At 42.0% G+C, this 20,109-nt stretch overlaps 1 protein-coding gene across 6 annotated transcripts in view; it reads left to right on the top strand.

Moving 5' to 3' along the window:
* Positions 1-20,109, top strand: part of MEF2A (myocyte enhancer factor 2A) — a 500,550-nt gene that overhangs the window by 148,068 nt on the left and 332,373 nt on the right. For all 6 annotated transcript variants that reach the window (XM_086958071.1, XM_086958070.1, XM_086958073.1 and 3 more), the window contains exon 3: positions 3,081-3,284. In XM_086958071.1, coding sequence (XP_086814197.1) covers positions 3,081-3,284 — 204 coding nt within the window. The remainder of the gene's footprint in view (positions 1-3,080; positions 3,285-20,109) is intronic.

Here is a 20,109-nt window from a genome sequence, read left to right as displayed (position 1 = left end):
GCTGCGATCGGCGGCCGATCTCGGCGCTGCAGTGCCGCCAGCAGCTCAGATCTCGCCCAGCCAGTCTCCCTCAGGTCCGCAACCGGCTCCGGGGCATTTGCGGGCACCCTGGCCCCGTTTTCAGGAGTATTGTGGGGAAAGAGGCACGGAGCTCCGGGCTCACGCCGCCATCTCCCTCGGCGCTCAAGCCACGCCCCTCCCACTAGTGCTTTTATGATGTGGTATTTTAGAACTCTTGTACGGATGCATTTGCGGATGATGCTCATGCATTTGGCGAATGGTTGACAGGCAGCTACTGCTAGTGGAGTGCCTACATTGTAGGAGATGGAGCTCCATGGTTTGTTTCCACTGAAGCAGTATGATCAGTTGGAAGCTGGAGTTCTAACGTATGGATAGTTTGAAATTTAAGAAGATGAGTATATAATGTGGGATCTACTACCCTTTTCTTTGATTTGGCTGCCTTTAGTTCTGCCCCCTCAACTTTTTCGGCCACTGCTGAAAATACTACCATTTGAGGATGAAGCTTGTATTATAGAAATGAATGCAATAAGATGCTTTTAGCTGTTGCTGCTTTGTCGTCTTCCTCTGTCCATTTGTGCATTGATGAACCCTATAGAAAATCTTTCTGCGTCTCAGTAATGAGGCTATCGAGGTATATTTTTTTGCCACTGCAATTGAAGTGATTAGGTTATAATAGAAGCAAGTGTACTTTTCTTTAGAATATGAACATTTGTTGTTGAGCTTGACTTGTCTCCTTGACAGCAGAACAGAAGGCCGGGATAATACATGCCATAATTATATTGCATATTATGTGTATGATTCCCGAAGCTATTATGCTAAAACGGTACTGAGATTGATTCGTAGCCCCACTAATTGCTTTGCTGTGAGTCAGTGACATATTGCCTGGCATGCAGAAAAGATTGCAACCAAACAAACATCATGACGGAGTGTTCTCTGATGGTTAATAATTCTTCATCTTAAGCTATCAGTTAACGTAGTTCAGTCTGTCAGCTGACTGTTGCAGAGATCTGTATGTAAGCTATATTCCCAGGATGGGATTTTTGCACATGCTCATCATTCACAAGTTAATAGAATGAGTACTATTGAATTGGGATGAGTGCATATATGACTTGCAGCCTCAGGATGGTTAGCCTGTGTTGGGCATCATATATGCTGCAGCAGTGATTACTGCTAAGCTACAGTCTGTTACTTTAGTTATTCCCATGTCCCCGTCTGTGTGTGTTATTTCTTATCACGCTCATGTGTCATTGGTCTTGTTAGGAAATTTGTGAGGAAGGTTGGTGGCCATCTTATGCCTTTGGCTACCACACTATAGCCATGCATTGTATTGTAGAATCTTTTCTCCAGGTTGTGAACAAATTGATAGTACTCAGCAGTTTCATTATTTGGTACTGAAACTGCCTACTGTTGCTTGCAGTAGTTAGCAAAGATTCCCTTATTTTTATTGACACTCCAGCTGTAGGATTTATTGCACAATCATAGCGGTCAGGGGTATAGGGCACGAAATGCCATAAACCAAAAATCACAGTTGGTTTGGTGACGCCAGTTGTGGTCAATATCTGCTTGTTTTTTTGGGTGCTGTAGTTTAAACTTGTGTTTGCACTACAGTAACTTGGTGCCAAACGAGTTTTGGTCTGGATAAGAGGTGCTCAGTGCCAAATGTGTTTTGGAGCCACCAGTCTCTGTAACCATGCTGTTTATATATTATAGGAAGCAGATTATAGATGGAAACGTAAAGGCAAGCAGTTGTTGACAAAATGTGTTACGTACTTAACTGTTTGTATTCAGCAGGTAATGAGCACGTTTTATTAGGTCCCTTACCTCCTCGGGAAGACCCCGCAAGTCATCTGTCACACGTAGTGAGTGAAAATGCACTGCATTCATCACCCCAAGGAGGATCAGCACCAATTGTGAATTACTGAAGAGCTAAAGGAGAGCAAGTAAAAAAAATAAAAGCTAAAACAATTTATACTCCTTAAGCCTCCCTGTAAAGTCGTGACATGAGCGTTTTAATGGTTTGTTGGTGGGTGAAGGGGAGGCTCACACAAACTTTGCACAAAGATTCTTGTCACAAGTGTGTTCTTTAAAAAAGTGCCCTATTAACCTGACAGTTTGTGCCATTTTAATTGCAAATAAATCGATGTGGCAATGAATAGATCCCATTCCCTTAGTGTCTGGGTTTGCGTACCCCCCATTTTCTTGCTACATTCCTCTTGGCGACCATCAATCCCAGTGTCACCCAGATTTTCTCTTTGGTACCAAAGTCCGTTGGCTCCCATATATTTAGGAGGCAGCGCTTGGACCCCATAGTTGTCTGACCCAGAACTTTCCATATACAGGAGTGAACCGCTCTCCAATATCTAGCTATATGTGGGCATTCCCATAGTATGTGAAAAAAGTGCTGTCCTGGCTACACTGCCGTTGACAACTAGTGTCAGTGCCATATCCCATTCTGAGCAATGTTTGCCCAGTAAAATAGATTCTGTGCAGTATTTTCAGTTGCACCAACTTCAACTTAGAGGATATTGCCCCTTCCCTTGGGGAAGCTAGTGCCTCCATCCATTCGTCCTCGTCGAGCTCTGTTAAGTTCCTTTCCCACTCACCCCTAAGTTGCGGAAGGGGATCAGGCGAATGATTTACCAATTTCAAGTTTGTCAGGGAAACTGCCTTCTTTGGCATGTAACCGCCCAAAAGCCTATCCTCCAGAGGAGAGGCCTTGGAAGGGGTATCCCCCCTTGGGATGTTTGCATGTAGTGCCTGCCTTATCTGAAGATACCTGAATCTCTCCGATTCTGCGAGTCATATTTTTGTTGGAGGAGTTAGTGAATTTTTTGACTACCCATGCTATATAGCAGTGGGATCTGCCATGCTATTAATTGTGTGCTGACACTTCCTCCTTGACTTGTCCATCATATGAGTTGGTGAATCTGACTACATATGGTCAAAGCAACATTTCAACACAAAGGGCAAAACAATCTTTAAAATAATCTTTAAAATAACACTGCCATGTTTCCCCGGAACCTGGATGGTAAAAATCTAATGTTTTTTTTTTTTTGTAGGTCACCTTCACTAAGAGGAAGTTTGGGTTAATGAAGAAAGCCTATGAACTAAGCGTTCTCTGCGACTGCGAAATTGCTCTGATTATCTTCAACAGCTCCAACAAACTGTTCCAGTATGCTAGCACAGACATGGATAAAGTTCTTCTTAAGTACACGGAGTACAACGAGCCACACGAAAGCAGAACCAACTCTGACATTGTTGAGGTAACTAATGCTTTCTTCAGCTCACTGTAGCACGGGGTACGTTTGTTTTTTCCATTTTTGTTTTTGATGTACATTCAGTTCCCCTTGAACCACTGTAAAAACCATTTTTGTGGAATTCTAGGGTTTGTTCCGAAGACCAGGCGTCTTCGATTTGGCTTGAGGCAATATTGTTTATTTTTGTCCAAAGGTATTTAAATGGTATGTTCTGCACATCATATGATCGAACAGTGTTTTTATTTTTTCTATTTTAAAATGCAATAAGATACTTGAAAATGGTATAGCCACGGCCACTGGAATTATGCGAATGTGCAGCTGCAGTATTTATCGCATAGTTATGGGGTGAGGGGGGTCGCTATACTGTGGAATGGACTCTTTTCCATCTAAAAATATACCAAATTAGAGATCTTCCCACTGGCACAAATAATTTGTCTTTGGGCTTCATGTATAAGGGCGCTGATGGACTCCAGAAAAACTGTCAGTGCTTGGATGGTGCCTCGTTGCAGCTCCAGCTGTCACTTTGGCGCGGAGCGAAGTCTATGTGGAGCTTCACAGTGCCACCTACTGGCATGGAAGAGCTATGCTGACATGTCTTCAGATCCAATTTGGCGCCTGGGGATTTTCTTAAGGTGAATAATCTGTGGTTAGAGTGCCCACCACAAAAAGCATTACCAAAGTTAAGTATCTTGTTCATTAAGAACGTCATTAGATTCAATTGCATCTCCATCAATATTGTTAAAGGCAGTTATGGCCCTGAAATCTATTCTTTTTTCTGAAATGCAAAAATGTGTTTTCTGTAGCCTAGAAGGCTTATTTTATCTTGGAGTAGGCATAACCTGCTTTTCTTTCAGTTTCCTTGCCATAGGCCTATTTTGCTCGTAAATCTTTATGGATCATCAACATTAAGAGTATGGGCAATACGAGACACTGCCTTTCACTGAGCTGCTTGCATGGGTGCTTTCTTTCTTCCTGAGGCAGTGCCCAAAATATTTTCTCTCAAGGCCTTCACATGAGTCGCAAACAATAATCACTCAACAATTTTTCAGTTCTGGAAAGACCTTCACATCAACTACAAGCAAATACTAGCTTCAGCTAAAGGCATTAGTCGACCTCAGATTTGACCAAGAGAAGTGAGGTATTCATATGCCATTTGGTTAGAGCATGCAAAACATTGCATTAGGAAAGCCAATTCTAAATGATGTAAGTTTGCTCTTATGGTGTATTAAGCCTCGGTATATCGAAGTGCTGAGCGAAAATAGCTAAAGACTGCGTTGCAGGGCTGTCTATGAGAACCTAGATTATTGTATAAAAAGAGAAGTCCCTGAGCTTTAAGGGTATACCTTATGTCGTAATATAGCCCACTTGAGATGTTTGTGGGAGGCTATATTCGACCCAGAGAAAAAGCTATCCTTACAATCTAAATTGTAACTATAATTATCACTAGATAGTGGCTAACAGTCAGTATAGGAACTCTGTGAACAACAAATAATGTGAATAGAATCCTACAATATTTAAAAACACTCTAATGTACACCAATAATTAAAATCATCAATTTATTATTAAAAATTAATAACATCATCAAATCTAGCAGTACATAAAAATGCAACAAATAACCAATAAAAAACCAAAAGTCGACGCTGCGTTTCGGTGTCTTGTGTAGATGGCAACACCTTCAGGACGTTTTTTTTTTTTTTTTAAATCACTCAAACATTTGAGGAATTCAAATCATAAATGATATCTTGGTGGTACAGCTTTTCATTCATTGGGCTGCATATCTTGTTATTTTTCACAATGGAATTTTTTATGGCAATTATTCCACCTGAACAGAAATTCATATGTACATTCAGTATTTGGCTGTACCAGGGGTGACCACCGTATGTGTACTAGGATCGGATACAAATTTTCTTCTTAATAAAAGGATGGATGTAATCCCATCTCGAAATGAGAGGAAACTTAGGGCTGATATGCCGTTGCGTGATAGAAGGGCCTTGGAACTTGCTTCCTTCTACAGTCTGTGTTTTTTCTCCGTATTTTGGATTTAACGTCTTTGTGAAAAACAGCGTCCTCCCTGTCACCGGATCCTGGTACAGCCGATTCTCGAGAAATCGGCTGTACCAGGATCAGGTGACAGGGAGGCCGCTGTTTTTCACAAAGACGTTAAATCCAAAATACGGAGAAAAAACAGACTGTAGAAGGAAGCAAGTTCCAAGGCCCTTCTATCACGCAACGGCATATCAGCCCTAAGTTTCCTCTCATTTCGAGATGGGATTACATCCATCCTTTTATTAAGAAGAAAATTTGTATCCGATCCTAGTACACATACGGTGGTCACCCCTGGTACAGCCAAATACTGAATGTACATATGAATTTCTGTTCAGGTGGAATAATTGCCATAAAAAATTCCATTGTGAAAAATAACAAGATATGCAGCCCAATGAATGAAAAGCTGTACCACCAAGATATCATTTATGATTTGAATTCCTCAAAAGTTTGAGCGATTTTTAAAAAAAAACGTCCTGAAGAAGGTGTTGCCATCTACACAAGACACCGAAACGCCGCGTCGACTTTTGGTTTTTTATTTATTTGTTGCATTTTTATGAACTGCTAGATTTGATGATGATGATAATTTTAATAATAAACTGATGATTTTAATTATTGGTGTACATTAGTGTTTTTAAATATTGTAGGATTCTATTCACATTATTTGTTGTTCAGAGTTCCTATACTGACTGTTAGCCACTATCTAGTGATAATTATAGTTACAATTTAGATTGTAAGGATAGCTTTTTCTCTGGGTCGAATATAGCCTCCCACAAACATCTCAGGTGGGCTATATTACGACATAAGGTATATCCTTAAAGCTCAGGGACTTCTTCTCTTTTTATACTTGTCTGCCCGGTCCCATATTGGTTCTAAGGGTACCTCCCTCCTTGTGTTTTGAACCTAAATTATTGTACAGGTAAGCAAGTAAAGCATTTGCATCTGGACATACGCTTGTTTGGTTTGGCTTTTATATAGTGCTAATTTACCAAAGCAATGGTCATTATTACCGGCAAAACAAGTTCTAATAGCTCTTTGGAAAAGAAAAAATATAACTGTGTTTTGAGCTTCTTTCTTAAGTTGAGCTGGTTCTCGTTTTAGCACATGTTCACTGGAAATCTTTTGCATGTTTTCTGGACCAATACCACAAATGCTTTAACCCAGTGCACTGCTGCTGGCAACTGAAATGTAGGAACTTTAGAAGAGAAGGCCAGGCTCAGAATACCGAAAGACTCCTTCGGGAACATAAGTGGGAGGTTTGCACTGTAGGTAAAGGGGTACAGTGCTATACAATGCCTTGTTTACATTAGCAAGAGTCTTTGTGTAATCTTGATAGAAATAGATCCAGCAAAACATGTACTACCCCATATGTACTAGTTCCCAGATACATGCACTCCCCCAAAAAGTGTGAGCCACAGCACTCTGAACCACTTGTATTTGGGGCCAAAGACTTTGGAACAACCAAAAGTAAAGGGTGTTTTTCAAGTCCATGTTTGAGCCAATTGGAGATGTCACAGCTTTGTTTCTGAATAAATGGGTCCCACAAAGTTGGAACTTTTATAGCTGTGTGGTGTTGACCACACTTCTATTTGGTACTGTTAAAGTTTCAACTCCACATGTCCTTACTTACTCCAGAAACTGATCTAGGATTTGTCAGAGGTAAGTTTGAGCCAGTGGATAGATATCTACATCTGGACCATCATCACCCAAATCTGAAAGCTGGCTGCTGCCATACCCACATTTCCTTCCAAACAGGCCAGTGCCTGGGCATTGGTCCCCTAGATTGAAAACGTGGACCATGATCAGATGAGCCTGATGATCAACATAGGTATTTAATCTACTGCCGAAGAACAAAGCTCACTTGGACTCCACATGTCCACTGGCAAAAACTGAATGTGCTTTGTCTAAGTCATGGCACCGAGACCGTTTTATGCAATAGAATAAAGGCAGATAGCCTATGAAGGATCTTTTGATCTGTCCTCTCTGTTTGACGCTGTGGACGACAACAGTCTGTTAGGCTAAAAACAGTGGGTGGGATTAATGAACCAAATTTCAGATTGATTGACTCATTTCTTAATTAATTGTATCACAATAAGAAGGGCCTGTTCCAGCCATCAACTACCAGAGTAAGGTGCGGGGTGCCACCAGGTTCCCAGCTCTCAAAGTGCTTGTTTAACACCTATATCAAGCCACTTTGTAATGAGTTCCGGAACAGAGGCCCTGTGTTCCAGAATTATGGTAGGGATACCCGGCTAGTTGTAGATGTTGACCCTCACCTGCCAGCTGGTTCTATTCCAGTTGAATGCTTTACGCATCAGCAACTGGTCGAAATTAAAACTGTCTTTCAATTAGCAAACATCAGATTCTCTGACCCCTCCCCCACGTTACTCCAGCGCCTGAGACTTTACTGACTATACACCTTTGATTAGTAGTCGCAAAATTCTTTTTACAAAATCTAAAACACTGGGGTGACTTTTACCCAGTTCAGGGTAAATAGTTAAGTCAGTGCTGAGGAAAACCTCATTTATTATCTCTCTCGGGTACTAAGATGCTGTCATTGGATAGTCTGCTTCATGTTAGCCTGGTGTTTCATTATGTTTTCCCGGCGGCAGAACAACTCTGAACAAGTTGCAGTTGGCTCAAAGTGAAGTAGTTAGATTGGAAAGATGACTTTAGTAAAATGATCACCTGACGGAAGTGAGAAAGAAGTTACATTGGGTGTGTGATGAGAACAGAATTAAGTCTGTAGTTCTTAATGTAGTACGTCACAGCTAACTAGGCTATGTAAAGAATGGAAACACTGTTTCTAGCTGCCTGCTTAACATTCGGTTCCACAGGCTCCTCCTGACAAATCTCAGTAGGTGGAGGAAATGTATTAGAAATACACTTCTGGGATGCTAGCCATGCATCCCTTCCCTGCTGCCTATGAACCAGAGGTTCGCTTAGCGGTAAGACACTCGGGTATTTGCGCACTGTAGTAAATTCTTACTTACTTGAACCTTGCCCTGCAAGATCAAATACACCACCACGCTGCATACCTTTTCATCCTAATTGTTACTTCAGTTAAAAGATGTTCACTGCCTACAGATAAAATTGTGTGCTAAATAAGTGCATTCTCGATCAATCCTATGGCAAAAGAAATACCATCTGGATTCAGTGTGTATGAATTTACTGGAATTTCTTTTTTTTAACGGTGCCCAATATTTTTCAGTGAAATAGAGATGAAGGCTATGTGTTCCTTGACGACATGCTGCAAGGTACTGATAGCAAACTGGACCTTGTCGAAAAGGGAAGGTGGTTAGCTATCGTCACGCAGGATCCAAACCTCTAGTTTACATTTTTCTTTTTTGCAAATTCCATTTTAATAGGTTCTGAACGTACTTGGTATCACATTAAAGTCGCTAGTAAATAAGTGAAATCTAAAACTAAATGCAGTTTAATGTAATTATATGGGTCGTTGTGGCATTAGAAAGATCAAGTTATGATGGCTTTGTTTGTGGCTTTCAAATTTTCATTTATTTTTTTGTGTCATTCTGTGCTTGGAGGTGTCTAGTACATTCGGTTCATACGGTGATTGTAATGGTTACTTACAGTGCTCATTTTCAGACAGATTGTCTCATTCTACCTTGGTTTCAAAATGGATTTATAAAGTTATTCTGTATTTGTATGTTTTTTAATATTTTTATTTGACCAGTTGTGTAATTTTAGGCATGTTTTTATTTGTGGAACTCGAGTCTTTTTCAGTTTCGTACCTATTCTGGTGGTGCCATAATAGCTTTGATTTCCTGAGGGCAGTACTTCATCTTCCATCGTTATGGATACATTTCTTTAATGTGTTTATATAGCAAATATATATGCGCTTTGGATGATGTCGGACCATTTAGATCCCTGTGAGTGTGCAAACATTGCAAAGTAGCAGTGAGATTCAAGTAGAAGTAAATTTAGAGATCAGTGCCCATCAATGTTTATTATGTTTAGATTTGTTTTATTGTATTTTCACACAAACATAAAATAGCTGCTATGTGGTCAGCCACATATCGAAGAAAAATTGCCACATTTTCAACTTTCAAAATTGTATATTTACAGTTAATAAGGTTGTATTGAATGACCATGCCTGATTTTAACAATAAGTAGCATAAACATGGTGACCTTGGGTGATAGGCGCTCTATAAGTATAAATAAATACAAATACAAATAAATACAAATACATGGTCAAACCTAATAATTGATTTCACTTCTATATATGCTCTACCCCCAGTATTTAATGCAAACTCGTGTTCTCTCTTCTAACCGCGTGTCCTATTTTATTTATTTGAAAAGTTTTATAAAGCGCGAACATGACCCTTGCGGGTATCAGAGCGCTGTACACAGAGGCAGAAGCATGCATGAACTCAGAACAGTTGAGGTCAACATTATAAAACAACAAGGAGTAAACAATCAAAGTCAAATACGTACTAGTTCAGTTTCCATATAGTGCAAAATATTTCCCGTAACATTCAGTGAAGCAATGATATAGTGGCTCGTCACAGCATAGTAGAGTAAATGACAAATCTGTAATCGGTCCACAAAGTATTCGTTAAATTTAGTTCCGAAAGGGCTCTAGAGTAAAATAACAATTTAACAACCAATCAAAAATACGTAGCGAAAGATACGTTGGGAAAAATGTCAAATCTGCCAACAAGGGGACCAGAGAAATAGTACATTAAGATGCAGTTAATGTCCACTCAGGAAAAGCCATTTGGCCTGTTTCTTGAAATAGGCAGTGGAGGGATTGGTTCTCGTCTCCGTAGGAAGAGCATTCCAAATTCTAGGTGCAAGCCCGGAGAAAGCACGTTTGCACGTACTTTACTTTTGGAATTATGGCAATTGGCAAAAGTTGGCATGCCACTCGCTTCCGGCTTTGTCACATTCCATATTATCTGCAGGGTCTAATTAGGCCTGGCGTCCTCCTTGGCCTTTAGTTTAAGTACCATAGCATCCCACATAGTCACACCAGTTCTCCCTCCATCTGCCCGCTGCATGTCATGCTGCGTGTCTCCCTCTGCTCATTTCATCAGTTCTGAGGACCAAACTTTCAATTGCCTCTGAAACTGCTTTAATGTCTTTGGTATTGTGGAGAAGCGTGGCTCAGTGGTTAGAGGCGGCAGATCCAGAAGCTGAGATGGGCCGTGGACCAGGGTTCGATCCCCCGCCTCGGCGGGTCTCGGGCTCAAAAATTCCACGGAGTCGACAATTCTCGCTCTGGTGCCTACTCGACTCACGGGGTCACACTCTGCGACTCTGGGCAATAGCTTGCTTAAACTCCACTACGGCCCCTCGCGGCGGGATGCCTGGCTTTCACCTTGTGGATACCCGGCCGGGGTATCTCACAGGGGAATACCAGGACGGGTTCCCTAAGCAAGCGCCTTGAGGCCCCTGGGTTAAAGCGCGCTATATAAATCGAAACACATTTACATTTACATTGCTCCTGGATAAGGTAGAGATAGCAATCAGCAAAGCTCTCCTCCAATTTATTTAATTATCTTAATTATTTTAAATGCATGGAGTATGTTAGTCTCTAGCTAGTGTGGGTAATCCCAGTTGGTCATCTCCTTTAGTAAGTCATGTACCGTTTCCCAGTAACTGACCAATAACCGTGTCAGAACATTTGAGTCCTTTCCGCCTCAGGTCTCTGGCAGCAGGGCAGTCCCCAAATGCATTGAAATATGTCATTTGCACCCTGAATGGGGTGGGTACACGCTCTGCAAGATCTTAAATTGGATTAGTTTAGAACAAGCATTGCGAGATACCTAGGAGGGATATTCCAGCATCACCACTTGTTCTGAGCTGTTTATTAGTAACATTCCCAGAGGTCAAACAAAGGAGCGATGTTAACCTTCAGTTGTTGGCCCAAACATCCGTATAATGTTGTGATGGCCTTTTTTCGCCCTTCTGTGTGTAAGAAGACAATTAGGTGTGGCGTGTGTTTCTGGAAGATTGTGCAGTACCCGGATTCCAAGTTGAATTGACTCTGAACATTGAAAATTGCCCCTTTGAGAACCACACAGTTTGACAATTTTGTTAGATGTTATCAGTACTTGCTCTCTGAACTAATCCCTCCAAACCCTCACTCCTGGCTAGTTCCAACATTCCTTATCAGTTATAGTTCGGATCTCACTCCGGCTTTTATATAGCACAATGGAAACATTGGAGAGTATGCTGCAAACCAAGCAGCACGGCTTGGACATCTCTTCCAGGGGTGCCTGGCAACAGTCACCAATTTAGATTCATTATTAGCCAGAAATCTCACTACATCCGACGGCCCACCCATATACTCTAGCTCTGGTGTGACCACATTCTGCGACCTATAACAGCGAAGCCGTTTAATACAGCTCAAAATCGGTCACTGCCAATCCCTTCTTGCTGTAAGTTACATAATGCCCCCTAGAACCTCTCTCTTCCCACCTCCCCCAGATCAAATGCAATGGCAATCAATGAACCTGTTTGAAGGCTCTTGAGGGCACGTGGACAGGGAGGTTGGAATAGAAGTGAAATTAATCTAGGCAAAAGCACTGTCTTGGCTATCCCTAGTCTACCCATTTCTTACAGCACAGCACAGTTTAGTCTCGAATCGTTCAGACTACCTGACCGCTCCCACTAACCTTGCAATGTTTCCCTCTTGTGTATCAACATCTTCATGAATGATTTGGGTGCCCAAATATGTTTTGGAACCAGCATTCTACTGCAGCTGGGGTGGATTTGTACCCAGAGTCCCAGCCTTCAGTGGGAAAACACAGGACCTGACCTTATTCACCAGGAAGCAGATTGCCTGCCAAATCCTCCAACTGAGCCAACATCACTGACTGATCCAACCCAGGATCTAACAGATATATTAAGACATCATCCTCATAGTGGCACCATGTGTAACCTTGAACTGGGACTCTCATAGGGCATTCCATCAGCCTAGGCATTGCTGCCATTGGCTCTATTGTGAAAAGCAGGGAGAAGAGGGAGCAACAATGATGTGTACCAATGACCATTGCCTCAGACATGATCCAATCTGTCCATACCCTCGCTGTAAGTTTTGCATACATTAATCTCACCCATCTCCCAAATCCCACCCTAAACCTCCTTTCCTCCTGTATCACTTGAAAGATCCCCCCCGGATTTCTCCATATCTATCATTAGAGTCTCCAGGTCCCAGGATAGGGCTATTTACCAAATGGTTGACCATGCAAATATTTGGCGACATATTCCTACCAGGACTAAAGTCTGACTAGTGCAACCCGACTAGTCCTAGTAGCAGTGGGGATAAACAGGTCACTAGTAGTTGAGCTAGGATCTTGTAGTCTACGTTCAATATGGACAAGGGCTGATAAGAGCCCACGTCCGGGGGACCTCTTCTTGATATTTACCAAAGCCTCATTCTAGCATGATCATGTACCTTCAAAAGACTGGGAGCCAACTCATTCCAGAAATATGCTTGATATTCCTGAGGTATTCCATCTCCACCCGGAGTCTACCCCATTGCTAATCCCTTTATTGCAATTGCAAGCTACATTACTTCCAGTATGATGGAAAGCTCAAGGATCTGCACCAAATCTGCTGACAACAGAGGCAAGCCAGCAGCATGTACAAATCAACGCTGTTCGTGTAAGTAACGGTCTCCAACCCACGTATATAATGCAGTGTAAAATCTATATACCTCATTTAGCCAACCTGAGTTGAAACTATGCTATAAATTGCTTTGTGTATGCTAGTAATTGGGTGGTGTGCCCCTATCCTACTTAATCAGCTGCACCAGCAACCTACCAGCTTTATTGGAGTCACTGTGTCTTTTGGCAGCATAGGCTTTATAATGGTGATGACTTAACCTATCCAATGTCTCTTTGTAATCCTAGTTTGCACAAGTTGCAGCCTTTTCAGTTGGTCATTGTCACCAGCCACCTCCATCATTTTAAATCGTTCTCAAGCTTACGGATACTGCACTCCAGATCTGTTCGCTCACCATGTCATACCTGTACACAAAGTATTTATTGTGACCTTAAAGGATTAGCATTCATTCGCTACACTCCCAGAAGTTCCATCATTCCCCCCAAAAATGTGTGTCTGCATGATCAGAGAGTTTACCTATAGGGTGCATCAAGCAAACCCAAGGACTGGAGAAACCACAGTGGTACTCTGACATGCACATCCCACTGCAATATTTTGTTAAGATATTCCGTGTGCTGTAACTCTCCTTATTGATGTGCGAAGCGCAGTAATAGATCAATTCTAGTGTGTAATGTGTGTGCATGCAAATAAAATGAGTAATCCTGCTCAAGTTTTAGCATTATGTGTCAAACGTTGAACAACTCCTAATCAGCAAGCCAAGAGGTCAGTCGGGACTAGAGCACAACTGCCTGGCAGAGTGGACAGAGATTTGGCCAAAGTCACTGCGGGAGCTCAATTAAAGTTTCCTCTTCAACCCCCAGAGCATCATGTACTCCTCGTCCTCTGGTACCATCCCGGCGGTCAAATCAAGAACATCTGTCTGTTCTGCATTGGGGCATAAAGGTCGACCAGTCTTATCAGCTAACCATCCAGTCTTCCATTTAGAATCGTAAATTTACCCTCCGTGTCACTCCTGTGACCCACCAACTGAAAGGACATTCTGGGATCAATCTGGATTAAGGCCCCTGTGGTCTATGTCATGCTAAACCCTCCACCGACGCCGTAAACTCATCTCACTCCAATAAGATGCATCTCTTGGAGAAAAGTGACCTGTTCACCTCTTCTCGTTACATACACTTGCACTTTATTTATTAGCCTGATTACCCAGTCCCCTTACGTTCCAGGTTAGGAATTTACATCATTGATCACCCATTGTCCTCAAGATTGGTGTGGCAAAAGCAATTAAACCACTCATCCCTCAAACACACTTCATAAACCGGACTTTTGAGACTCTCCTTACTCAACCCAACATTAATCTAAACTCAGTGGAGCACACATTCCTTCCTATGTGTACTAATCTTGTGCCACTGACTTCTCTCCTTCTCAGCCGCCCATCTATTTAGTGCCCACAGGCTTAAACTCCCCACCTCTACCTAAAGGTGGGACACCCACCAGAATTTCTATCCCTACTTTCAGTAAGTATGGCATCTCCATAAGATTTTCAACAGTAACAGAGGCTTACCACATATTTTGTTATGCAAATTAGTGAACCCCAACTAGTGAATAGAGTACGAGGCGGGACCCCTGAAGGGACTCTGTCAGGCCACTATAACAGTATGGGTGTTATGATGACATCTGCTCCTCATGAGATCCTCCTCATCCTCCATTCTATGTAGTTTAGAGTCTAAGTGAGTATCGTCTTCTTGGTCTCTTCAGTCATCGTTCCAATCGGCCTGTCACATTCAACGCATCCACTTTCGCAGCTGATATTTGTTCCGTGGTGGGCTTAGTAAGCCTGGTCCTCCCAGTAGGCCTCAGTCTCCTTGTTCGGCAAGGTCTCTGGGGCAGCTCCCCTACATGTGTGAAGCCGTGATCTGATGCCCATTTGCTAGCCTAACCCCAGGCCGCATTCTGTTTAGAGAAGCAAAGTGTTTCATCTAGGAGTATTATTTTGAGCTTAGTCGGAAAGCGCAGCATATATTTCACATCCAGTTACCGCAGCGGCGCTTAGCCTCCAAGAGAGATAGACCCTTCAGCTGGACTGCGACTTTGTAATTGGAAAGAGAAAGACTCTTTGGTTCTCAATGGTCTCTCTGGTCTATCTTTCTGGAAGATTGCAGGAGGTGGTCTTGATCCTGTAGTTGAGAAGCTTAGCCACTACTCACGAAGGAGAAAGCTCAAGGCATCTGGCACCACTGGTGCCCTGTGTGCCCTCCAGATAACGAATTACTGTAACAATCCTTCAGGAGCCACTGTGTCCATCATCTATTTCTCAAAGTATCTAATCCTGGTGCAACCATCAGCATGTTCAGGAATGCCAACAGTCTTTCCATTGTTGCAGCGTGACCCCCGCGCCTTTTGCTTGGGCCACCACACCCACATCTTCCTCTGTACCTCATTCATCTGAGATCAAAGATTATTCACCTCAGGTTGGAGTTCATCCAGGGTCTGTTCTGCTGCCACTACCCTCTGATAAACCTTTGTTTCCCATTTTAGGTTGGCGCTGGACTCCATTGGGGCTTTCTCACCATACCTCATGACCTCGCATTCTTTCACTTTACAATGCATCAGTTATATGCTTATGCTGAAAGGTGGAAGAATGCAAACTCGGATCCGGTCCAGATTTACAGTTTTTCAGTGGGCGAAGAGACTTGCTGTTTACTTTGGACTCTGCTGGGCCGTGAGAATCTTGGGCTCCAGTGAAAGATAATCTTTGCTGTTTTCATGGAACTGAAAAGGGGTCAGCATGGTTTTTATTATCTGTAATGATGCAGCGGGGTATGTTTTTTTCTTAACCTTTCCCCACTGTTAACACAGACCTGCACCACTTATGGAGTTATGTACTCGCTTTGAGCCACTTACTAAAAGTGGGCGAGTGTGCACAGAATGTGCGCCACTCAAGATGCAATACTCCTATCGCGGTAGGATAACTGTGGGTCTCAGTTTAATCAACATCATGAACACTGCACACGTCTCTCGGATGAAACAGGCAAACTCGACGTAAGCCATGCGCATGTGGAGTACTCCGATTCAGCTTTTGCAACTGAATAGTGCATAAAAGAAGCCAACATGGACATAGGTTTATTCTGGTGAAATCTATGCATATTTTAAACGCAAAAAACATCCAAATCATCCTTCCGTAAGACTTTAAGGTCTGGCATTGAAGAAAGCTTTAGCTGCTTCGCCAGACTATCGTTTTTCCCAAAAATTCATGCATAATATAAATGCCTAGAGGTGCTTTGGTCAACAGGTTTCATCTACTTGACTGTTTTAATTGCCATCACGTTTTGCTTCTGCCTACCACAGCACAGAGCATTGGACCGGTCCTCCTTACTATTGCTTCCTTCACTTTGAGTAACTGAACAAATCCTGTGCAAGTCGTTTAAGTTCGTCTAAAATATTTCCTTTCTCTACAGTGACAAAGCTGGTTGTTCTGTTTTTCCTTTAAAAAAAAGAATATTTATTCACTCAATCGCCAGCTATTTATTTTGCAAGCTGTTTGGGTGTCTAGTCAGATAGCGATATTTTTCGGTCTCCTTTTTAAATTTTCTCCTGTAAAGTTTATAAATAAAATTGTAGTTGCTTGCTATTTAGGTGTTTGGTTAGGGGGTGATTTATTCTTGGCTGCTTAGCAAGTAATACAAATAAAATAAAAAATACATGGTACAAATGAAAGTATTGGTATTTAAAAAATAGTACTACTAAAACGGCTGCATCCGTGAAGGTTTTTTAATTCAAAAAGGTATTGCATGTATATGGCTCCCACATTTATTAGTTTTTATTTTTGTGGCATATGCTTGCAATAAAAACAAATTAACCATCTCACCAAATTACCTCGATCATACCTATTGGTTGTTATCACGGTTTGTTTTACACATCTAAATATTAGATGTGCAGTACATAGGTGGTTAGAAGGAAGTCGATTAACATTGGCTAAGTCTGATGGTAACAATCGCACTTCATTCACTTGTTTGGATTGTAAATAAGGAGCTGTTGATATAAATTGCCTCCCTGCAGACTGCATTAGTGTTGTGTTCACCATGGCCACCACACACATCTGAGACCTGAAAGGAGGTAAGGACAAATACAGCCCCTCAGCAGAAGTCGAAAAGAAAATTTAGTATGTGCAGATACAAACTAATGTATTCTTGTTTTTATCAATCGTATGGTACATATGGGGAAACGGCCTTTTCAACGAAGCCGTTTCCACGAAATCTTTAACCACGCATGCAGTACAACGCATGCGTGGTTACCACTAAAGCCTTTACCACGCATACTTTTACTACGATGTTTGTAGTAAAGGCATATGTGGTAAAGGTAAAGAGTAAAAAAAAGGGGGTTTAGGGGGTCTCCCCCCAAATGAAAAAAAATCACCAGAAGTCACGACGGAATCTGCACATAATCAGCGTCGTTTAAGAGAAATCGGAAAAAAAATTCCGTTTCCTCTTAACGACGTATGACGTCACCACGCAAATAGTCGAGGTAAAGGTTATGCGTGGTAAACGAATTCCGTTGTAACGCATGAGTGGTAAAGGCATGCGTTGCAACGGAATTCGTTGTAACGTCATACATTCGTACATATGCTCGAAAGGCAGCTACAGACTCGTCTACTAATTCAAGAGATTGTCCGATCGAAAATAAATTGTATAGAAAACGAAAACGTACAGATTGTTGGCAAAAGGTATAATAATTATTTTTTTGGTTAAGTAGTTTATTTTACACTTATTAAAGGGCAGAGTATCTCCAGTAGCTCATACAGTTGAGCGATTTTTTGATCTATGGATCACGTTTATTCCTCTCTGCTACAGTCTAAAATCACAAGTGTTCTTGATAGGCTTAGGTCTTGTTAATGTCCACTACATGGAGCTCTTCCTTGACCTGGTAAAGTGTAATGGGGAATTCAGCCAAATGAACCTTTACTCCTATAAACTACTTTGGCACACAAAACCCATCGTCTGCCATGACTGAGTCATGTTCAACATGGTCACTTAAGCTTCAAAACCTTTAAAGAGGAGTGGCAACATTTTATTCAAAACTGCCAAACCATTTTGGGTTTGAGCAGATATGTTCTTTAGTTGTTTTGTGTGGTGCTTCTCACTGTAGATTTTGTATGCAATTGACAGTTGCAGGACTACCCAGGAGGCAAGAGAGACATCCCCCAACTTTCTTGGATAAAGTTTTTTTTTTCTTCATTTCAAAGTATTTTATAAATTTTTGTAATAAACTGATACATTAGCATTTCTGTCACGGGGTTAGCAAAACGTAGTATGTATTGCAGTGATTACAGGTACTTGAGATATGTTTAGCTAAACCTCTCTACATTGACTGGCTGGGAAATTAGGAACAGGATGAAAGAAAGAAAGAGACAGGAAAGAAAGGGGTGAAAGGAGGATACGAGAGAGGCTCTGTAGCAATGAGTCTAATTGGGGTTATAGTCATCTGACACCACACTAGTTAACCGGTGGCGGTAGTGGTAGTCCATCAAGGCCCCTGATGTCTCTTTGGCCCAAGGTGGCAGCATTCCCATTCGCTCGCACCCCCACCCCCCACGAGGAGGAGGGAGCTGGATTAGAATCAAGGGGGTAAGTAAGATTCTAGGTACGTGTTGAGTGACTCCCACATCTCCCTGGTCCCCCGATTTCTGGCCTCATGTGTGAGTTCTGCAGAGCAATGTTATCCGTGCCTCTGAGGTACGTCACGCAGTTGAACCAGCCCTTGTATGAGGTCTTAGCTGTGTCATAAAGTTGACACTCTTTGGTGCTGCAGCCCTTCTGACAACTTTTGAGTTGAGCCGATGCAGAAACACACCTGTTTCTTGCTTTGTGCAAGCAGTTGGCTTTCTGAAACATTTTTCGGCCCAGATTTTATTATCTGCCAAACCACCATCTTTTGCTAAGTAATTTGATCATTTAAAAATGGCAATTTTAAAATCCACTCCATCCAGCAAGACAAAAGGAAGGAGCTTCAGCCAACGCGATGACTGTGTGGGAGGCTGTGAAATATGTCCGAGTTAATGAGGTGGGTCCTTGTTCTCTTTGTAATGGACATTCCACTTATTCTTCTGCCGCACTAGCATGTTTAATTTATCTGTCTTCTTTGTTTTCTGGCCTTTCTCCAGAATTCGAGAATCGTGTTTTCTACATGTTTCTCAGCTGGTCATTGTGGTTTATCTGGTGGTCGTAAAAAACTAATTTGTTCACCTGATTCTGGTCCTGTTATAGTAAACACTAACCCGTGCACACTGGTCATTTCATGTTCAATTCTTGTTCAGACTTCATTGGGTTTGTTCTGCTGTAGATCCGGTCCCTAGCACCACAGTCACTTGTCTCTAACTGGAAATACTTTAATGTCTGCAAATAACACTGCAGAAGGTTGGAGAACGTCATCAGCTTCTCAGAGGGGTAAATCTCGGCTTGAAGTAAAGCATGCAATAATCCTATAGCATAGTGGACCCCCTGCTTTGCTTCTGAGAAAGGCTGACTCTAACATATAGTGCTGGTGGGACTAAGAACACGCAAGCTCTTACCATCTGGTGCTTTCCTTGCATTGAGAGATACCTGGCTCCAACCACTTAGTACTGCTTGATTGTATTGAGAGATACTTAACACGTGCCACCATTTACTGCCTGCTTGGGCTAAACATTCCTGACTTCTCCCTTCCGTTGCTGCCTTTGCATTGGGCGATACTTGAACCCTAATGCTGCGTGTGAGAGATGGCGCTCCCCTTTAGGACACAAATGGTACATAGGGCCATATGTATGAAACGTAGGTTTTGAGATTCTCAAATAGCTATTTTTAGAGAATCTCTATTTGAGAATCGCAAAATGCTATCTTTGTATGTAGGATTTGCAAATTTTGCGAATCCTACATATTCCTTAATTGTGAATCGCAAATTGCAATTCGCAATTAAGGAATACCTTCCCATTCATTCCTTTGGGCCTAGAGGTCCATAGGAATGAATGGGAAGACATTCTCAATTTGCGATTCTCAATTAGAGAATCGCAAATTGAGAATGCAATTTCAAGGGTGCCGGGGTGTCAAAGGGACACCCTGTTGCACCCCTGAAATGTGCATGTGTGCACATGTGGCAGACATACATGCCCTAAGGGCATGTATGTGCGCCACATGGTACTTTGAAAAATGCAGAAAAGTGCATT

This window comes from Lissotriton vulgaris, chromosome 2_1 (assembly GCF_964263255.1).
Source record: "Lissotriton vulgaris chromosome 2_1, aLisVul1.2, whole genome shotgun sequence".
NCBI classification, from domain to species: domain Eukaryota; kingdom Metazoa; phylum Chordata; class Amphibia; order Caudata; family Salamandridae; genus Lissotriton; species Lissotriton vulgaris.
Note: the sequence above shows the minus strand (reverse complement) of the source record. Positions and strands in the feature narration are given on the sequence as shown.